Genomic DNA, 22,149 nt, shown 5'->3' on the forward strand with positions numbered 1-22,149 from the left:
TACATTTGCGACAAATGACACGTATGAAATGGGCTTAAAAACGAGATATTATACGTACATTTGCGACGCGGTATAAAATACCGACCCACTACTGGTGGTGACAACTAACAGCAGAAATCTGCCGTGTCTATCGATTGTCGATCGATTCAACTCCCTCGATTCCGTACGAGAGCGGTATCGATAGCGGCATAGCGGTGCTGCTACTGTTGTTGACCGATAACGTTCTGTTTGTAAAACGTTAATTTCGTGGCACAGAGGAATATTGTTCTCATTACGGTTTCAGCATCAACGGATTTATTTAGAGAACCTATGTCACTAGCGATGCACGATTGCAGGCACACCTCCTGGAAGAGCAGTTTCTGGAAAACGACTCTATAAATGTTGAATAGGTTAGCGCATTACAGAGAACATTTCCTGGTTTAGTACTTCATAACGCTAATTTGGGAAACCTTTTCGAGAGAGAGTATACATTGAAAAATGAAACTGCTTTTCTCGTATGTTTTACGTGAGAAATTGAACGATAGAATAATTTGTGATATTATTACTTATTTGCGTATTTAGGAAACATAGAGAGTATAATGGATCGTGGAAAAGCAGGGATTGGTAGGGGTGCGAAGAGCAAAATAGCTCAGCACCCTTCTGACTTGTTCGCACTTGGGTCTAAAGTTCCTCGTAACGAAAGTTCCGACGTTAAGAGGCCCGGTGTTATTCATTCTAAACCAAGCAGCAGTTCGTCTACTTCTGGTAATTGATCGTTATCCACTTTGTTTAATTAACAGAAAGCAGAACGTTCAACGAAATCGATTCTTGTAAATTTTATTTCTGTGAAATTCTGTAGGCAATGATCGGAAAAAGGAAGCACCGTCGGGATCGATTCAACCTTTCCAATATATTCCGCAGAAGAAGCCCAAACTTACGACACACGTCCCTCATCAGCGACCGCCATTCTCAAGCGCAGAAGCTTGGGAACTGGTAGCCATTGATAGCGACCCAGCAGACTTTGTTCCTATGGTTTTAGAAGCTAACGACAATGACGAAGGCGACAAGGTTATAGGCATCATATGCGGTGCTGTGAAAACGCTCAAGAATCAGAAATGGAAGCCTGATACGTTGATTTACATGGGATTACTGTACTTAGCGAAGATTCGTCCATCTATTTTTTCGAACGACTGTATACTGCACGCGCTTTCGTCGCTTTTGAAACGGGACCAGGCGCACAATTACAAAGCCAAAGGAAACCCGTTGGTTCCTGTTCTGGCAGCGAATCTGTTAATGAAAGGGTTTCACGACAAGAGAAATTGGCCAGAGATTTTTGTAAAGGTATATCTTCTGCTTCTGTTTACTCCGCTTATACGCGCTCTTCAGCTAATCGATCTTTGTGCTTCGTTCTATAGTTGTACATTGAGGACGCTTTAGGAGAAAGAGTCTGGGTGGATCACGAAGAATGCAAAGGTTTCGTCGACAATATTTTAACTGGATTCAACACGAGGCATCCGCCAAAAAGCGTTTTGCAACCAGAACTGTCTGTTCTAACACCGCGTGATTGCCATAGCCCTTCCACGATAGACGACGAGGACCCAGGATCTTCTTCCATACAGTTTTCCGGGGACAAAGAGAAAATAGAATTCCCTGTGACACCGAGATACGCTCACTGTATAGAGAATATAGAATCCATCGTCCTTGAAGCTATAAAGGAGCAGTTGAACAGACGGCAGCCAGAGTCGATTACTAAAAACTTTCTAAGGTTCCTGTCTTCAGCCTGTGGCTTCGTGGAAATCAGAAATATCGCTGTGCCCAGGTTAGAAATGTGGCTGCACAATCCTAAACTAATGAGGCCTGCCCAGGAACTGCTGAGCTACATCTGCTACAATTGCACTTCACATACACAGAGGGATGTCGAGGTCATAAGTCAATTAGTGAAGATGAGATTGAAGACCAAAGCGGTGATTAATTTATACTTGAGCTGCGTGAAAGAGCTGATCGGTCTACACCCTGACAACCTGGCAACTATCTTGAAGCACACGATTTATAACGAATTATCCAACGCGCGAAACCCGAACAACATGCCGATGCTGGGCGTAATGTTCCAGACTTTACCAGAGCAGTCCGCTAAACTGCTCGCGGAAATATTTCAGGATTTGTTGATGAACCGAGAAGATTATCTCAGACCTCTGCGTGCTTTGCTCAGAGAAATAGTGCGTGTCTGTCGGCACGACATTAATCTACTTACCTTCGCTCGCACCTTAATGTCCGAGAGGCAGGACATAGCGCAGCAGTTGCTTAACTTTGAATTCAAGGAGCGCGTCTTTATTTCTATCGCTGATCTACTATGCCTGTGTATGCTACTGGCGATCAGCCCTCAAGTGAAAGAAGCCGCTGCACTGTCGCAGAGAGGCGACAAGAAGGATATAGCTTTGCTGCATCAGTTTCAAAACATGGTGGCTACGACTCAGTTCGAAGCGGTCCTGTGGCTGCAGAACTCCGCGCCTCAAATGTATACCATCGGGAGGAACGAACTCCTCCATGCGTTGCATAAAATCTTGTTCCTCGAATCACCGGAGCAGTACTACAAGCTGGACAATTGGCCCCCGGAATCGGATAGGGTGTTCTATTTGCGACTGGTTTCGGATGTTCCCCTGTTGCAGAGCTCGCTGCTGAGGCTCTTAATAATTGGTTATTCGAAAGTAAGCATGCAGGCTGGTAGCTTCGAGTATTCAAATGCTTTTTTCGTATTAGGACAGCAGGAGTAACCTTTGGCTCGTAGTGGGCCAAAAATGGAAACCTAATACTCTACGCGGGCCGTAATATTAAATACTTAAATATACTAGTCAAAGAATTTTAATTTCTTGTTGTTTAAGTAATAATTAATTGGTTGCTCATCACTGTATTAGAGTACCCGAAATATTTTCTGCGATCCCACTTCAACGCCAGTAATTAAGGACGTGTATTCTGTTTGTAGGAAAACAGTATCACCCATTCGGAAACGTTAGATTTGGTGGATCAGTTAATACGACGAGCAGCGGGGAATTCAACGGAGAGTTTTCCAACCTTGCAAGCGGATAAATTAGATATAATTGAGCTTATTTTCAACCTCTGTATTTATCAGCCACCGGGAACGATAAACATACCATCGAAGTATGTAACATCATCTTTAATATTATGTATTTAATCTTTTTTTTCTAGCTTTATGTTTATTACTATTATTTTCTTTGAGTTTAGTTATGTACCACCAACTTTGGCGATATCGAATCTGTATTGGAAGGGATGGATAATGCTGCTGATGCTGGCTGCCCACAATCCATCAGCTATCGGTGCTGTTGCATGGAAGCGATATCCCATTCTACGAACTCTCATGGAGATGTGCATCACTAAGTACGTTTAAAGTATTTGAAATTTGACAATTCTTTCGCGTATGTACTGATTCTAGCTTCCATTCAGATTTGAGCAAATTTTATTTGAAATTGAAATAAGAAATAGCTATTTGAAATACCATTTCGGTTCGTTATATTCGATACTGTTTTTTGAAAATATAGAAAATATCGATTGATTTGTAATTACAGCAATTTCGAATAATGAATTTATTCTAATATAATATTACATTGCAGCCACTTTTCGTATCCTCCGCCTACAATGGCGTTGCCAGAGATCATAGAGCAGGAGCGTTCGAAGGAGCTGCAAGTTGAGGCGATCGAGAAACAGGAAATACTCGAGTACGAGTCACACTTGGCCGCGGCATCGACGAGGATACAAATATCCGAGCAGAATAGTTTGCTGTTATCGCAGCTGATCACTATGGAGCCGACTGGCATTGCTAGAAGGCCACCTCCAGCGGTCCTGGAGCAAATACAGTCGCTGAATGTGTCCCACAGACTGGGGCACTTGCTCTGTCGGTCCCGAAAGCCGGACTTCCTGTTGGACATAATACAAAGGCAGCAACAGAGCTCGTCCCAGAGCATGCCTTGGCTGGCAGATCTCGTACAGAATAGCGAAGGGTCACTTAGTCAATTACCCGTACAGTGCCTTTGCGAGTTTCTGTTATCCACTAGCACGCAAGCGGTAGAAAAGCAACCAAGGCAGCAGCAGCTGCTGGCCCATCTTCAAATGTTGCTGACCGATCCGGAGCAAGATCGCCAACACGCGTACGAGGTCTTGGAATATTTCCTGAGAAGACTAAGCAGCCAGCAAACTAACAGCCGCCTCCAAGCGATCACTGGCCTGAAAATGGTTCTTGGGTCTATTCCTACCGAGGAGGAGCCCATGGATATTGACGGGGAGAATGAAAGGTAATTTAAGGGTATCCTCCCATCAAATCATTCCAAAAATAGGTCACTTTTAGGGTTTTATTTAAAAAAAAAATATTTTATATAAGTTTCGCATCTGCGGAATTGATAACTCCTCGTGGAATTGTCTGAAATGAACAAACCACGAAAATTCTGAAGGTTTATAATATTGTTCATGGAATCATCTACGATCATAGCAAAATATTTTAAATATTCCTAAAATAATCCTAAAAATGACCTATTTTTGGAGGGATTTGACGGAAGAGTACCTTAATAAACTCATCCATCGTAGATGTGTTAGATCGAAAGCTAAAGTGGACTTTCCTTCCAGAGAGTTGTGGCTTGTTCGCAAACTGCCGACCATACCTCACTTCCTGTCGGTGAGAACACTGGTTTCCACTGCTCTTCGCGGTGCCTGCCAGGTGGAGAACAGTCCAGACCTCGTGCACGCTTACATATCGTATCTGGCTGCCCACACGGCGGACGACGAGCTGCCCGATCTAACTGACTTAGCCAACGAGATATCTCAGCTAGTGGTTGAAAGGAGCACAATCATAGCAGCTATTTTACCGCAGCCGGAATGCGACAGCTCGCAAGCTAAGCAAACCTTGCACGCCTTCATGGCGATCTTCTGCAATTACTTGGAGAAAGCTCGGTCGCCTAGAAGGGAAGAGTACACTTGGTCCGAGAGCCAAGACCAGATACTGGTGCAGTGGAGCACGGGAGAAGAATGCACCATGCACATTTTGGTCGTCCACGCTATGATAATCCTTCTAACCTACGATTCGTCCGACGATGACGTGCTGTTCAACGTTCTCCTTGAAACGTGGTTCCCGTTGAACGCGGAGCCACCGAAGGCTTTCCTCGTCGACACCAGCGAGGAAGCTTTGCTCATCCCAGATTGGTTGAAGCTGAGGATGATCAGGAGCAACGTTCCGCGCTTGGTGGACGCAGCGCTAAAGGACTTGGAGCCGCAGCAGCTGGTTCTCTTCATCCAAAGTTTCGGCATCCCTGTACCCTCCATGAGTAAGCTGCTTCATACTTTGGATGCTGGGGTGCAAATCGATCCCGGCTCCGTCGGCGAAGCGGTATTAGACAAGACCTACATGGCGCAGTTAGTCGAAGTTCAACATAGGAGGGGTGCCACAGGGGGGCTGGTCTTTGTGCAAGTTCTGCAATTGATGGAGCCACAGTTACCGGACGAGAACCCAGTGACCATCGGGCAGCTGCAGGAACCACTGCCTCCCAGTGCTATGGTTCAAAAGCAGTCTGTCATACAGTGCTCCGTTAAAACAGACGTCCCACATCTGATCAACAGACTGTTCATCGAGAACATATCTATGAATCAAAAGATGGATGCCTATCGTAGACTGCACAAAACTCTGGCGAAAGACTTGCAGAAGTCATCGAAGGAAAGCAGCGCTGTGGTACTGGCGATACAGCACATATGCAGCGTGCTCAGTTCGATGCAAGTGAAACAGTTCTTGGCTTCGCTGGTACACATGCCACAGTACTCGTGCACCTTGATGCGTATAATATTGCTGCCTCTGAAGAAGTCCTCCACTTCGAAGCAGGTGGTCGAATTGGCTCGTAACATGTGCATGAACCTTATACAACTGATAGGCGACGTGAAAGCACCAGTGCTATCGATTCTGAGGGACTTTGCGAACGCGCAGCTAACGAAAATACCAAAAAGCATGGAGTTGACGATGTGGATGCAAAATCGCGATCCTGGGTCTATTCTGGAAAGCACCGACCCTGTGAATCTCGAGGCAGTAGGGCGCAAGCTGTTAGACATTTGTCTGAAACAACAGAAGACTGATATTCTTGTCGAAGGAATGGCTGGGCTATTAGTAAACGATAGTAATGAAGGCGTTCTAAAGCCACGGACAGGTTTGTTAATAGACTGGTTAGCTTCCTTCGAGCCAGAGTTGATCGGGACATGCCCCAACTTGCAAATGAAGCTCCTTTTTGGGAAAACGAAGATACAGATGAAGATTGATAATAACGTTGTGAGTTCGCACTCCTTTAGGCCTTATTTGTTAACTTTGCTGACGCACAGGGCGAGCTGGGCGACTTTGTACAAGTGTGTTGGACATTTGTTGGACAAGTGTGACGATGGGTAAGCGGAGAATAAATTAAAGGCATATAAAAATCTGTATAATAGTAATATCGCTACAAATAATGGAATATTAATTTCGCAGGTTCGATCCCACGGCTGTGTTAGATTTCCTATGGGCATTGACCTGCAATCCGAAACTTTGGCAGGGGAGGGACAAATTCACTCCGAAGCACTATGTGCCGGAGAATATTTTACTTTTACATGAGAAGCAATTGTTGACACTTGTAGCGTACATAGTTGCCGAGGCTGTCATTATCTGCAATTGCCAAAGCAGAAATGCTGCGCTGGCTCGAATGGATTCTCGCCTTGATTTGTTACTGCACTGCGTTTCCACGGACGATCATTTGGTGTCTAGTGTTGTGAAGTACTTGGCCGATCGTATAATGAATGATTCAGAGTACGTAGACTGTGATTTCTCCCTTTTTAAGGAAGAATAGTCTAAGCATTGTTGTGCTTTAATTTTTTAGCGTGGATTCTGATATGGCGCACCAGTTCTTGTTACATATGTACATGAAGATACCCAAAGTGATCTGTTACCTAGACACTTTCCAAATAAAAAAGTTCGTCGGAGGGGCGAAGATTACAGAATGGACGGGTTCCGTGTTGGATTGTATGAGTCATTCGCTGTTAACAGCTTTAGCTGCCACACCAAGGCAGAAGTCGTGGAATTCCAGGTCTCAGGACTTTGAATTATGCGCCAGGAAGATGGCTGCTGTGCATCCGATCTTAGTTTTACGCCAGCTTCCAATGCTAGCGTCGTCTTTAATGGGAAGATCTTATCTGGACTTCAGCCAATTCAGATCTGGTCATCATTTGAATCTCTTCGTACAAATAATGGGGCTGCTGGAGTTGCTGCAGCCGCATTTGTTTAGCGAAGAGCATCAAGCTGCTTTGGAAGACACGTTAGAAAATTACTTTCAATGCTTCCAGGTACGTCAAGGAATATCAATACATTTATTCACTTTTACTAGAGCATCACTGATTTCTTTTATTCTCAGAATTATGGGCCGATAAAGGATCTCATTGCTCTGCTGAATAGGTTCATTACGCTGCTGCAGGCGTACATTTCTTACGATCCACAACGGGCATTAAAGTATCTGCAGAAGCACGCGCAGGTGCTTCAGTAAGTAATGCCTTCGATCACTCCCGGTAGATTTCAGACACCGGCTTACACTTACATATAGTGAATTGCAGATACACTATCCGAATCTAGTTACGCTTAGAACACTTGTATCGGGCATTCCAGTGCCAAGGGAAGGAGAGGACTTGGAGGAGGTCTTAATCACTGTTCCTCCTACTCCGTCTCCTGTGGAATCCATTATTCCACAGCATTGGCCATCGTTGCTGACTACTCTATCCAAGCTTCAAGGCGAAGGTATGGTTACGTCATCAGGGGGGCCTTTTTTATGTCTCGAAATTTTTTTTTTAGTATTTTGCTCTCAACCGCTAGTATGGTTCCATTTCATAAAAAAATAATCCCTGAGAATTTATTGCAATTCGACAACAGGAAAGGGTACCGACCAGGCCTTAAAGTTTAGAATTCCATTTCTCAAAAATGGTAAGCCCTACCGAAATGTACTTCAAATAATATTCAAAGGGCATTCAATTTTCTACAATTACTGTGTATATAATTTCTTCGTGCTTCCAACTATTTTTTAGATAATAACGTTTGAATATTGCCATATTCAAACGCTATTATCTAAAAAATAGTTGTCCGATTGCAATAATCTTTTTCAGGCACTATTTTTTAAAGAAATGGAACCGTTCTAGGGGATGAGAGCAAAAGAAATCGGATGTTGCAAAATAAGGGCCACCCTATTTCATATTTCAACTTCAATTCAAACCACTTCCCATCCTCGCGTCATGCCATTCGCAGAGTTCGCGCAACAAGTAACTGTTTAATGAACATTCCAGATGTGTTTAATGCACTTCAGGAGATCGAGCACTTATCGTCTCGAAAACCATTGGTGTTAGAGCCCATAACAGACAATATAGCAGAGTTGCTCGTCTCCCCGCAGAGCAACATAAGGTCCCTCGCTCATACTCTGTTAGCGAGAGCATTGAAACATCGTCCCGCGTCAAATGCAAATATATTATCCGCATTCCAGAGGTGCCTGGATAGTCCTAGAGCCGACATCCTCATGTCGGCTTTAGAAAAGCTGCCAGAGATTGTATTATGTATGCAAGGTAAACTATCCTCCTTATTACATTCACTTTACTCTTGCATAAGCGAATATTCCGACAAATTTGTGTCTCGTTACAGAACACGCTTTACCGTTGATGCAAAAGGTATTCGAGTTAGGGGTAAATTCAAATGTGAATACTACACCGTATATAAACAAAACCATTGCTCTGTTAAATACGCAGCAAGGCTGTTAATATCGTAAAGATTGTAATTTTTTATTTTGTATAAAACAAGAGCAGATTTTTTATTAAAAAAAAAAAATGAAAGGTACATTGCACTTATTTCATTCCTCGTACCTAATACTACATCATTCTCGAAAGGATCGTCGAGTGTAAGCAAGAACGAAGTGCATCTTTCGTACGTACACTTTGAATTCTTGCTTTTAGCCCAAAGTACATGCTTAAATGTACATCGCGCGCCAAAATAATTCATATCTGAGAAATCAGAGTACTGTATAAACGTGTATAAATCTTTATCCAAAGTTACAGGTTGTAGATATAATATAAATAACAATGCAAATATATACATACACAGGCTCAATACACATATATCAAAGAAAAGCTTTCGGTGGTACATTGTTAACTGTGTACATGTTCATAAACGTTGTTATAGCGCTCCTTATGTCCCAATTGGCCTCTTGCAGGTATTGCTGGCAAAACTTCATGTTCATCGTAGTCAGCTCGTGCAGGAACGTCAGTAACTGATCTTTCTCAGAAACACTAAACACAGTCGGAACAAACTTTGGCGCACCTCTCGTTTCAAATTTCATTTCACTGTTTCCTCCTACGCTACTATTAGCAGGTGTTCCGTCGAGGTAGCACTGATCATTGGTAATGCAATATTCGTGATCTTCCTTCTGCCTAATGATGAAAGTCCTGTTAAAGAACATCGGGGGGCACGGGACCTCTCGAAACGAGAACAACCCTTGCACAGAAACAGCAATATGGTTGTCCCCGTCGTATAGTAGATCTACGCTGAACGATTTGAAATTGTGTATCGTGGATGGTTGGCTTCTAAGAGTGGAGATGATCTTCTCCGGGCCACGCAGTAAGAACTCTTGACACTTTGCGTAGTCGACAAACTTGAGTAAGTTCCTGTTGGTAACAAATGTTTTGGTTATTTGCTTGTGAACGTAATTCGTGACGAATCCCAGCGTCATGGAGTAAAGCGCGTCCCTGTCGTATAATCCGTTCATCACTTGCCTGTCGTCTTGATCGTAGAGAGTGAAATAATGCTTCACGAATTGTTTGATGAGACAGATTCGTGCGCCGCCTCTCAGGAAGTTACTTTGAACGTTAGGGACGAACTTCTGCTCCGTGTCTATTACGATCCCGTCTAACTTCTGTAGATGAGGGAAAACATTTTTCACGGCTTGCACATATTCCTGACACTTCTTGTACTTTGCGCACAACGGATTACCGTCCAGCCAGAGCTCGCTTATTTTGAATTCGCTGAAGTAGCGCAAGTACTCCACGTCCCCGATCTCGTTGTGCCTTAGATCCAACTTGGTCAGGTGATAGTTGAACAACTTCTCGAAAAGTATAATGGCTGTGATTTTATTGTACTTTAAGCTCAACTCTCTGACTGGTAATCGTGAATCACGATTGTTACTTAAGATCCCTACTTTGGTGCAGCGTAGGACAAAGTGCAACACTTTGGGCAAAGATATCGGACAGTGTATAGAGCCTAACGACTTCTCGTTTGCAAAGTTGTCGAGGTTCAATACTTTCTTCGTCGGTTCGTATCTTTGGTACGCCGCTTGGGTTATTACCCTATTCGGGTTCAATTGTAGTGTCAGGGTGTCTAAGAATCCCAATACAATGTCCATATGCAAGTCCTGCCCATTCGGCAGAGTGACGCACAAGCCTTGCGTCACGAAACTCTCGATAGCAATGGAACTACACTTTGCCAAGAAAGTGCTTTTCTTCGGGCTCTCTTCTTTGTACATAACGGGCAATATGACTTCAGGTTCACAGGCGACAATGATGCTCCGTAACACTTCCGTCGCTTTGCACTTGCCTGCTCCGAAAAGTATGAATTTGTGCCATAGATCCTGGCGGGATGCTAAAGCTGATTCTTGAGTGGTGAACGATGGTTTCAGATGAGTTAATCGCAGCGGTTCCCAAGTCGGCACAGTTTTGGCTACTTCTGTGCTTGTCATTGTTCTTAGTACACAGTGTAACAATAATGTATAAGCTTTGCGTGTTAATTATTACCAAACGGAATATAAAATCGAGCTACTATGTGATCGGTTAAAATACGAAATTTATTGATACTTAAGTAATTTTGGAGCGGGAACTAATTCCAGTAGTATAATCCTACATTACTGTTAAATAACAACTGCTGCCTTCCATGTGCTTAGTCGGATCCATAACAACACGTTTTTGAGGGTAAACATCACCCCTTTTGTAAATTTATTATTTGTTTACTAACATTGTAAGGTATTTTCTGCACTCCACAAACTGGTACAGTCAGCTCAAACGATTGTGGCCGATCGAGATTCGATTGTGGGACAGCTTACCACGGTTGGCTTTTTTTCATCGCTAACATTCTACAGTATTTCGTGAACATGGTTTAGGGCACTGTAAAGTCACTGATTCCCGTCTAGAACATTTCTATTTCGTGAGGAAACATTACTGTGACGCCATCTGATATGACGCACGTTCACGTAGCCTTCTCAGTGACAGGATGTCACAGAATTTAATTTACATTGCTTCGGTTATGTTTACTTTCCCGTTTTTAACATAAAATAACGGATAGTAAATTTTGAAATAAATCCGTATTTCTTTGCTCTACACATTTCCACTAATAATGAGCGTCTTAGATTTTAATCTATGAAGACGGCTACGAATAAAATACCACAAGACTTTATTCATCTCAGTATTGTGGTTTCCTAACCCTTGCCATCTCTACGAAATACATAACATTCGTTTCCATTCTTTTTCTTATTACCCCACCACAGACCATTGTACCACAGACGAGGTATAGGATAGACCTATCACCTTATGGATGTCGTGTCGCCACCCAAATTGTGTTACCGACATTCAGGACTGAATGTAGTGGCATCTAGTGATACTCTGGATTATTAGTGGCATCTGCTCATGAGCAGCGTCTAACTCAGGAACTACTCTGAAATGAGTTAAAATCCTGAAAGGTGTGTGCAGCTTGTATACGTGTGACTTGTTTATAGCGAATTCGACAACTCGCACTGACTCTGCCTGGTGCCAAAAAATGACTTGGATTGATTGAGTCTTATAGAGCTATCTTCGTTTCTATCAGAAACAACCAATCCAAGTAATTTTCTGGCACCAGTGCAGAGTCAGTGTGAGGTACCGAATTTGCTATTAGAGTGAGAGCAAAGAGAAGGTATAGAGGCGACACTCCGAGTGGTATCTTTGGAAGTTCTTCGTTGGCTTGTCCCTTTAAATTGGTTGTATAGGCAGCTGTATATCTCGCCTTACTATCGCCTCTTATTAATCCCTCCTCTTTCCGACTACCGAATGAACATTTAAATTGGTTGTGCATTTCGTCTCTCGCCAAAAACCTGTTATTATATTCCAAGTTGTGATTTTTCTTTTCTCATTTATAAATACGTAATGAGGACGTCTGTCTTAAGACAAATGTAAAATTTTACGGAATGTGTCTAAAGGTCGAATGATGATATTTTGTAGAATATTTCGCGTCACTGCACAGTTTTTATAAACAATTAATACTAGTTATGTACATAGAAATTAGAAGTGTTTACAAGCAAGTGTATTGGGTAGTTGTGAACAGGGGTTGCTTCGTAAGCGGTAAATTTGGGTTCAATTCTCCTCACCGCCTAATTTTTGTTCCCTAAACCAGACCTGAAGAAGACGTCTTTTGAAGTTCTTTAAGACGCCTTCTAGACGTCTTTTGGAAAGAAACCTTCGGTGGAACCTGCGTTGGTTACAATCGTTGGCTCATTTAAAAATAGCGCGATACTTCAATAGTTGGCCAACGGATAACATGTCATTTGCCCAACAAACTCCCAACAAATAAATGCTACTAGGGGCGCGTTCCTCTTACGCTCAAATCGACCGCGCCCACGACAGGAAATTTCCCGTTCCACTTGCTCATGAGCTAGAATGAGCGTCGCTGGCAAAAAGTATAGTGAAACGGGTTCGGCAAAGCCCGTACTTTTCATTCTACATAACGACCGATTTTTAATCGTCTATGATCAATTTCGATAATGCGCGACTAGTAAAGTATTGTTTACTTTTATTTATGCTCATAAATATTACAAGTTTTAAATAATAAAAGAGATAAGTCAGCCGAGAACATAGTCCGGACCAATCAGATCACTTCAGATCACTTCAAATCGTGGGCATCGTTTGGACGATCTCGTCAAGTCGTCTCGACATTTCCTTGAGCTGGCCTACTGTAACACACAAAGACCAACCCAATTAGCATATTCAGGAATCCATAATACAGGGGTATTTGATTGACTCGAGCCATGACCACCATTCCAGAGCGATCAGTTCTGCGTGGCGTCCACGGCTCGACGCAAAACACCCGAGGTACACCATTTAGGATAATTAATTTCGCACGTGTGTTTTTGTTGCGTCTAGAGACGCAACAAGGTACGGCATTTAAACTGTTCATCGTAAATGATTAATGTTTCATTAGATATGTATATTGTACATTTATAATTCACACTTACTAGGATTTAGAGGAGGATAGAATCCATACATATTTGGAGGTATTCCTATTGATCGTGGTGGAAATGTTCTCATCATAGTAGGATGTATATTACCTCCAAGCGGTCCTCGAATTGGGACCCACGGTCCAACCATTAATGGTCTCGGTTGAAAATTCTGAGGAAATAAATGAATGAGTTTTATATCATGGATGAATTATCGCATTTTTATGTAAATAAAGTACCTACTTCATAATAAATAGGAACAGGAATTGGTCGGAAATAACGCTCTGGGGGAAGCCTTTGTTCTCTAGGCCTATCTGTTTCTCTGGATCTATCTATTTTCCTCCTGTCTCGAGAATGATCTCTGGGCCGCTCCCGATGTTCTCGGTAAGATCTCTCACCATCTTTCCGATCTCTACTATAATCTGTCTCCCTATGTAAATAATGTAATAGTCTGGTGAAATACAATTGGAAGAAATGTAATGAATGCGGATACATGAAAGTGTAATAATAGCTTTTACCTATCACTTCTGTAATTTCCATTATCTTCATGCTTAGAATCGACATACCTGTAAGAGGGTAAACAAATTAGCAAAAAATTTAATTTCCTAAACAATTTTAGATTATACATTAACACATTTAGAATATCAAGTTGTTTGTACATGGTTTACACTTATGTTTAACTTGTGTTTATATTGCAATACACCTGGAGTGACGGGACCACGTGCGGTTAGGACTGTGACTTCGGGTTCTTGTAGGACTCAAGGACGCCAAATGCCTTTTTAACGTTTTCCACTTGTTTTCTAAACATTAAAATATCCATATTTGCGGAACAATAGTTGAAATAAATCTTAGTAATTTGAAATAATGAACATACCTGAATTTTCCAAATTCACAGTTACAACAGTACGATGTTCCTCATGTTCTTCTTCTGTTTCACCTATTGCTCTCTTTATTTCTTCTCTATCAAATATCGGCTTGGATCCCTCTCCTACAGTTAAGTTTAGTAAATTTAATAATAGAAAAGCAATTGTATGTAAAGTTTAAGCAATACTAGCAGCTGTGACAGATCTTGAGGATATTAACGTCGCTACTCAGATAAACAGACTCGCTCTGAACTTTATATACTAAAAGTAATTCATTGCAAAAATATAAACATATCGATACGCTTTTCAATATAATTCAAATAAAGTAGTTTAATTTGTGTGTAGAGGACTCATGGTTCCACAATAAAATCTTCCGGGATGGTTTATATTTCCCAGGACGATTAAGTAATCTTCCACTTCGTTGAATCGCAATTTCAAGGTTTCGTGATATTCACTTTATATGCAATGCTTTGGAACGCATACTTTTCAAACCAACTAAATTACGTCTACGAGTACTCACACTTTAAAAAGAAAGTACCTATTTTCCAATTGTAGATATTTATTTAACGCAATAAAATAAAAGAAGAATAAGAAATTCCACTATACAAAAATTTTGAAAAATTCTAAGATTTAAAATTTCTGATTTCGTTTCTCCCAGTGTTGGAGCCTAATGTTTAATGTTTCACCAAAATCTACCAGTTGGTCTGATTTTAGTAAATAAAGCATTTAAAAAAAACACTTATTTGGACATGCATACATTCTCAAAACCAGGACACCAGGAGAATGCACAAAACTTGTTTGAACTACGTTTTTTGGGGGAAAAATTAGTTTGTACCAAAATATATTATATTCATTATAGCAGTTAATATAGCTGAAGCATAATTCTTTGTGCAAGCTCGTAAGAAAAAAAAATACTGTACCTAAAGCAACAAGCAAGAGATACGTTAAGCATAGCAATCTTAAAACAGTCAAAGTAAAAAAAATTGCGCTTACATATTGCACATTATGCGATCAATATAGTGATCCAACGTTGTATTCCAAATTTGCTATATCCTGGGCGAATCAAAAACACGTTATTAATTTGATGAATGAAGTTGAGAAAATTCTTGAATATTACAGGGGAAGCAGTATGTCCGTAAAGTCCAGAATTTTCATGACTGTAGAAATCAGTGACAGGGATTCCATTCTTCAAATGTAGCACTTGGTAACGTGAAAACGTGGAAATATTTATCTAGACTTCGATAATACATTTAAACAGAAATTGAATGGATTCTAAAAAGTGGAGAGTAATGTCTTACAGAGAAGAGACATTTTTACATTAGAAAGCATACAATGTTCTGAAACTTCAATTTGTTGATCATGATTTCTAGAAAACCCTAGAATCATCTTCCGCGTTGGGCTTATTTTTCTTTGTGGTACTCGTTCGCTGAATGACTGAAAATTCTTAAGAAATTACGGTAAAAAAACCACACGTTACCCGCTCTTCTTTTAACCACCACATCTTCCTTGTTGGGTATATCCCGCTTAAGTTTACTGGTAGCTACTCTTCCAGGAATGTTCCTATGAATATCTACTTTGATTTTGCGAAGTTCTGTTGAATTAATTTTTGTGCCTTCAGATCGTTTAAATAAGGGCGTTGTACCACTTGATGTTTCAAACCTAAAGTGCAGAATAATATTATTTGTATATAGTCTTGATCAAAAATAATTTTTTGGATTTTGTAAACTAGTGTTATTTGCGGACATGGGTTTATATTAACATTTTTCAACTATTTGACCTCCTAAGTACGCTGTATCAAATTCGCACCGAAATTCTACAGGGATACTCTGTGTACAGAGATACACTTTCATTTATCATTTTGAATACTTCCTATAATAACTAATTAAAAAATGATTAACAAATATGGTAATCTTATGATGTGTCTTGTACCAAGCAGTAGAGTAGTGGTGGGCCCATGTTTATACATGTAACTCTACACAATCAAGTCGTTCCAAAATCTTTAACAATTTTTCCAGACCAAAGGGTTCCTTCGTGTCATATGGCTTCTTTCAAACATTTTCCCTTCTCAGCGCACAGAATACGTTGATGTAAAAAAATTAACATTAATTTTCAATGTTATAAACAATTTCGTGGACACTTTTTTTTACAAATGTCCACTGATCCAGAGGTGTAGATTCACCCCCTAAGAGCCACGACCAATAATTTTTCTACACACTGTACAATGAATGTGGAGAATAAACAGGTAGGTGTGTTCTGTAGGAGCCAGTACTGTTTGAAAGAGTGACGTGTGACCTGATTTCGGTGAGACTGATTTTTGGGGTTTGTGATTGTGGGCAGGAGTCAGTTGTCAGGCAGTGTGCAAAGAATGGTTAAGGTTAAAGAAACTAGTTTCACGGTGTTTTCTGTTTCTTACCACCATACAACTTTTATAAATAATATTTTTGCTTATTACTTGAAATAATAGATATTTGAGGTGAACCGAGTTAGTGGGAAACCCTGTATAACACAGCTTCTATACTTTTCTCCCTGATACCAGCAGCTTTACCTATGTCAATGCTAAAAACACATTATGTTTCACACCGCTCGAAAACCAGTGGTTGTTCCAGAATATTGGTACTTCAGAATGGAGACACTGAAGACAATCGGGTGAAATATCTATTCTATACCTGGTATATGCTTTGTCTATGAAATCCTCTGGACTGGGACACTGCATCTACTTCAACAGTTAATAATTAAAGATATTTTACACTTACTTTTTAGAAAGTACTGTAACTTCAGGTGTATGATGCGCATAAGTTCTTCTATGTCGACTAGGTGGAGATTCGCTTCTACTACTACGAGGAATGTTGCATCTTCCTTGAGGAAGTGCTAAGCCCATATTACGAGCGCGTCGCATCTCATACTCCATAGCCATTTTTCTTTTCAGTCTATTATGTCTGTCCATTTTTTCTTGTTCGATCATCCATTCGCGTCTACGCCGTCGCCTCTCCTCTTCCGTTCTTGCACGTTGAACCGCGTCACTATCTTCATTACGCGAAGGCTTAGGTTTTTCATCACGATACGAATTCGTCGATGTATGTCGTTTCATTCCTACAACGTAGCAGAGATAGATTATATTACGTATCAAAGAATTTCCTACTTGGTTAGCCAAATGCAAAATTTGAATAGGTTTGTACTTCATACCGTTTGATGTTAAAGAAATTAACTCGTTATCGCGCAGAAAAACGACGAGCAACGAACAGAATAACCAGTAAATAAAAGGATAAGAATTAAACGTATGAGTATTATTTACAAACTTTAAGAGGAAACGCCTCGTAAACGCGCTCACTTTCCTAAATGCAGCCAATTGCAGCCGGGGTCCCCGGACAACGTTTTGCAAAGCCGAATGTTTCGCGGAGGGGGAACATCTACAGGAGTGGTGGTAATGTGTGCGCGAGACGCTACGGCGGGAGACAGACCGACGCCACGGCTAGTCAGCGTCGACAACATATTTCCCGGCAACGCTAGTTGGCCTGGCTTCTGGCTTGGCTTGGCTTGACGTTGGCGCCGTTTCGTTTCCCACCTTGGCGTTGATTGGTTATTCCCCCTCCGCGGAATAGTTGGACCACCAAGTAATTTCCAACGCACGCTGGGTTCGACGTCGCGGCGTCGTAGCGCGCATGCGTGGTGTTCCCCCACCGCTAAATAGCTTACTCCGTACGTTAAGCCGGGAATCCACCGGGAAGCTAAGCTATGCTACGCGATGCTATGCTATGCCATGCTAAGTTTTAAAAAAATTAGCTTCAATACATTCTTATGGAACCGTTTCCACCAAAAGCTACGTTAAAACATAACATCGCATAGCATAGCTTAGCTTCTCGGCGAATTCCCGGCTTTATTTCCGCCCGACCCTGTTCCTAAATAAATCCTACTCGTAGTGGAAGGGGAACACCTACAGGAGTGGCGTCAATGTGTGCGTGAAAATGTCATGACGTCCGCCAGCCGACGCCAGCGCCAACGCGAAGCCAGTCACGGCTAATCAGCGTCAACAATCTATTTTCCGGCGATGCTATAAAAACAAAGTTAGGCATTGATAGAACAATTAAGGGCGCGTTCCACTTACGCCCAAATCGTCCGCAACGTCTCGTGGTTTTCGTTCCATGTAACGACCGTGGTCGTCGGGATCGTGCTGCAGACGTCACTGATGACGTCATTGACGCGACCGCATCGCCCAAGCGATGCCCACGATCTGAAGTGATCTGAAGTGATCTGATTGGCCCGGACTATGTTTTCGGCTTACTTATTTTCTTTATTATTTAAAACTTGTAATATTTATGATCATAAATAAAAGTAAACAATACTTTACTGGTCACGCATTATCGAAATTGATCGTAGACGTTTAAAAATCAGTCGCTATGTGGAATGAGAAGTACAGGGTTTGCCGATCCCGTTCCACTACACTTTTCGCCCGCGACGCTCATAACAGCTCATAAGCAAGTGGAACGGGAAATTTCGGCAGAAAAAGTTCGCGACCAATCCCAGATAGCACACAGACGTATAAAGACGCCCAAAAGACGTCCTAAAGCCGTCCGATCTACCTCCATTTTACAGTAATAATGCCTGAAAGTTAGCAGTATTTCTAGGGTGCGTTCCACTTACGCCCAAATCGCCCACAACGCCCCGTGGTTTTCGTTCCACATAACGACCGCGATCGTTGTGATCACGTTGCAGACGTCACGGATGACATCATTGACGCGACCGCGTCGCCCAAACGATGCCCACGATCTGAAGTGATCTGAAGTGATTTGATTGGCCCGGACTACGTTTTCGGCTTACTTATCTCCTTTATTATTTAAAACTTGTAATATTTATGATCATAAATAAAAGTAAACAATACTTTACTAGTCACGCATTATCGAAATTGATCATAGACGATTAAAAATCGGTCATTATGTGGAATGAAAAGTATGGGCTTTGCCGATCCTGTTCCACTACCCTAGTAACATTTTTGTTGGCCAACGGTAGCCAACAGTTGGAAGGTGGTTAGTAGTTTCGTCTACAAACTCCATCTATTGGGCCAACTGTTTAATATTGCAACTCATCTTCCGATGATTTGTCTACGAATAACTAATTTTGGGCCAACTAATAATGCCCTACAGAAATACATTTAGATAAAGATAATAAAAATAAATATATAGGACTGAAATAAAATCATATCACAAAATAATTGAAAGAATTTTGAACCCACACTGGCTACACTTTTTATGAAGACAAAAAAAATAAAACCGCTGACTTTTGACTAATGCGGACTGGCCGCCGCACAGTGGAGTATTTAGCCCTAAAAGCTGGCCAAAAGTCGATTTGAAAAATTTTTGTTTCCTGAGATAGTTCAATGTATAAAGACCAATGTGTCAATATTGTTTTTTTTCATGTATTCACTCATAAAGAGTTATTATTTGTCAAAAGTGAAGAGTTTTCATAGTACACGTTTCTCTCTTGATCAGTCTCTGAAACACTGTTCGCTAGTCATTTTTGTATTTCGTAAAAAATTGTGTCAATTTTTTACCTTACAGAAGCCTCTCAGTTTAGGTATGTACTATACTTTCGAATAATCTTTATTTTCTTATTACCTATGTTTTTGTGATTATTCATGTTTGAAAATGACGAATAATTCAGTAAGGTATATTACAGTTCGAACATGAGTTATACTTCCGAGCGAGTCCCGATGCTTGTTTTGGCGCCATTAGGAGCAGTAAAGGTTCCTCTTTACAATACAAAAAATTGGCTGCCAACTTCTGCCATTACGGGTTTCCCAGCATTTTCTTTGTCGCCACGCACTGAGCAATCACATTGCATATCGCGTCGCGTTAGCGTTGTCCACTGCTAACTGTACTTTTATACCAGTTTATTATGACTATACGCACTGGTCGTTGTCGAAGGTTTACTGATCATGTTTAGTGTCGAAACCATAATTCATTTTATAAATCTTTTATGCATCTGCTTTCGTACTAACACCCATAAACGTCTGCAAGTCCCTTAAATGTTTTTTTTTTATTATATTTCATTATTAACTATGTTAAATGCTGACACCATTTCCTCATATGAAACCCTTGTATTTCTTGATACATATTTAACTCTGAATACAAAAATCTCAATACGAGAATGACGCAATGTAAATAAATCGACTTATTTCTAATTTTTTTTACGTCCTGTGCATATTTTTGTAAAATTCTATGAAATAATTACACTGCGTCACTTCTAAGTACATTCGGCTGCATTAAAACGAAAAAACTAATTTTGGTCAGCTTTTATGGCCAAATACTCTACTGCGCGCACGTCAGAAAATTATTCGACGTTGAATAAAGTTAAAGATAAAGTTGAAGTTGAAAATTGTATTCGACGCTGAAGTTGAAACGCTAGACGAATAAAAGAATTAACTTTATTCATCGAATAAAAAAATTAATCGTCGTGCGTCGAATAGAGTTAATCCGGGTAATCTTTATAAAACACATGATGAATAATTTTTTTTAACTTTTATTCGTTATTCGAAATGTTTATTCAAATAAAAATGTTGCCTCTCGTAACGTTTGCCACCTGTGCCATTTTCCTTAAATCCGTCACTGATTACGATTTCAATATTTATCAACATACGGCTTACAGCAAGCGATGCCCGACTGAAGAACGTATAGAAATACATTATAAAGGGACAGGCCTCGGACAACAAGAGACACGACGCAAAATATTTCGTTTACATGATCGGACGGTCGATACTGGGTCACGAGATGTATTTAGTATCATCCAATCATGAAAAGTTCAATTTCTATGATTTTAGTTCCATCTTTTTGGAAATAGTTCCAATAATGAGACAAAATATAGCAACTGGGGCTAGTTTTAACGATATCTTAATTCGTACGTCTTACCCCGATCATTATTTAGGATAATATATGTTCAAATTGGTTACTATTAAAACTAATGCAATGTATGTCGTGTTTCGGGTTATTTCCGTCGAGAAAACGTCACCAATATATTGGTACAATTTTCAACAAGATAGGATAGAAATTACGGGATAACCTTAGGCCCGAGACAGGCGAGGGAGTTCCCAAACGGTCATTTAGCGGTCGTCAACTTAGGCACTGAAAATTCGACACTTGAGGGTGTTATAAACCTAGTCTTTCCGAGAACTGCGTCGTGGCCTGAACAAGACAGGCTTTGGACGACTGCGGTGCCGAGAAGCATTCCTGAATGTATCGCGATGTCGACGACGACGCATCGTTATACTTTATCGGAGGAATTTAACATTTTAAATGTTATCTCTTGCATTTTATTCTTTTATTAGTCTTACACGACAAAAATGGCCGCGCAACAAAACTCGTTCATCTGCAGCATGCAAGATATGTCTTATATATACCGATTTCCGCGAAGGAGATAATTTGAAATTATAATTGTTCATAATTACGTATCTTTTCTTGGTGTTTAGAAAATATTGGAATTCTTCGTAAACTTCTATCACTGCTTCTAGCTACAACACGTGGTACAATCACTTTGAATTCCTTGATCTGCGTTGCACCTGTAAACTGTGACGGTTCAGCTCGGACTGTTCGAGACAGATCTAGATCTACGCAACACACGCGATTGGTGATAATCCAGTACATTCCTGACCGATCACGATTTTCGGCAACATGGCGCAGCCTATCCGAGATTACCATTATACCGCCAAAATTAAAATTGTTCATCTGTGGGCTCCTCTGTATATTAGATGCGTAATTGTGTGACACAAAATTACATTGCGCGAAAGGTCTAACCTACACCCCTCCAGGATGTGCTCCACCTATTGCGGGGGGCTTCGCAGGAGGGGTATCAATGCACCGGGGTTGGGGAGGTGGCGAACGCATCGTTCTGTTTGGATCTCGCCCAAGTCCTCCTCCTCGTCTTGCGGACCTCCCCAGTCTGGAGGCCACCCTGGAGGTTTTAGTGGGAGCAATCCCCACATAATCTCGCTCCACCTTCGGGGGACGGGGTATCCGATAGGGATTTTCTCCAGGTTAAAAAAACGTCTA

The 22,149-nt window shown here is 41.1% G+C and overlaps 3 protein-coding genes across 4 annotated transcripts; 1 reads left to right on the forward strand and 2 right to left on the reverse strand.

Annotated features, from left to right (window-relative positions):
- The first annotated feature begins 143 nt into the window (after positions 1 to 143).
- Positions 144 to 8,857, forward strand: Ints1 (integrator complex subunit 1). 2 transcript variants are annotated; one of them, XM_076830660.1, is made up of 14 exons: positions 146 to 389; positions 562 to 744; positions 839 to 1,320; positions 1,395 to 2,684; positions 2,960 to 3,135; positions 3,220 to 3,372; positions 3,606 to 4,283; positions 4,612 to 6,402; positions 6,485 to 6,799; positions 6,870 to 7,332; positions 7,401 to 7,525; positions 7,587 to 7,777; positions 8,317 to 8,589; positions 8,666 to 8,857. In XM_076830660.1, the coding sequence occupies exons 2-14, from the start codon at positions 579 to 581 to the stop codon at positions 8,779 to 8,781; spliced, it is 6,219 nt and encodes a 2,072-aa protein (XP_076686775.1). In that variant the 5' UTR covers positions 146 to 389; positions 562 to 578; the 3' UTR covers positions 8,782 to 8,857. The 2 variants fall into 2 exon arrangements, with proteins under 2 accessions (XP_076686776.1, XP_076686775.1); XM_076830661.1 differs by lacking the exons at positions 8,317 to 8,589; positions 8,666 to 8,857 and having other exon boundaries at positions 144 to 389; positions 7,597 to 7,756.
- Positions 8,858 to 9,042: 185 nt separating this feature from the next.
- Positions 9,043 to 11,079, reverse strand: LOC143378751 (nuclear RNA export factor 2). The gene has a single exon (XM_076830698.1). The coding sequence runs from the start codon at positions 10,746 to 10,748 to the stop codon at positions 9,138 to 9,140; it is 1,611 nt and encodes a 536-aa protein (XP_076686813.1). The 5' UTR covers positions 10,749 to 11,079; the 3' UTR covers positions 9,043 to 9,137.
- A 1,659-nt stretch (positions 11,080 to 12,738) lies between these two features.
- LOC143378757 (uncharacterized) lies at positions 12,739 to 21,646 on the reverse strand. The gene is made up of 9 exons (XM_076830705.1): positions 21,549 to 21,646; positions 16,867 to 17,203; positions 15,591 to 15,772; positions 14,125 to 14,238; positions 13,954 to 14,050; positions 13,769 to 13,816; positions 13,494 to 13,701; positions 13,269 to 13,422; positions 12,739 to 12,986 (listed from the first exon to the last, which is right to left on the reverse strand). The coding sequence occupies exons 2-9, from the start codon at positions 17,199 to 17,201 to the stop codon at positions 12,922 to 12,924; spliced, it is 1,203 nt and encodes a 400-aa protein (XP_076686820.1). The 5' UTR covers positions 17,202 to 17,203; positions 21,549 to 21,646; the 3' UTR covers positions 12,739 to 12,921.
- Positions 21,647 to 22,149: the final 503 nt, after the last annotated feature.

This window comes from Andrena cerasifolii, chromosome 2 (genome assembly GCF_050908995.1).
Source record: "Andrena cerasifolii isolate SP2316 chromosome 2, iyAndCera1_principal, whole genome shotgun sequence".
NCBI lineage: Eukaryota > Metazoa > Arthropoda > Insecta > Hymenoptera > Andrenidae > Andrena > Andrena cerasifolii.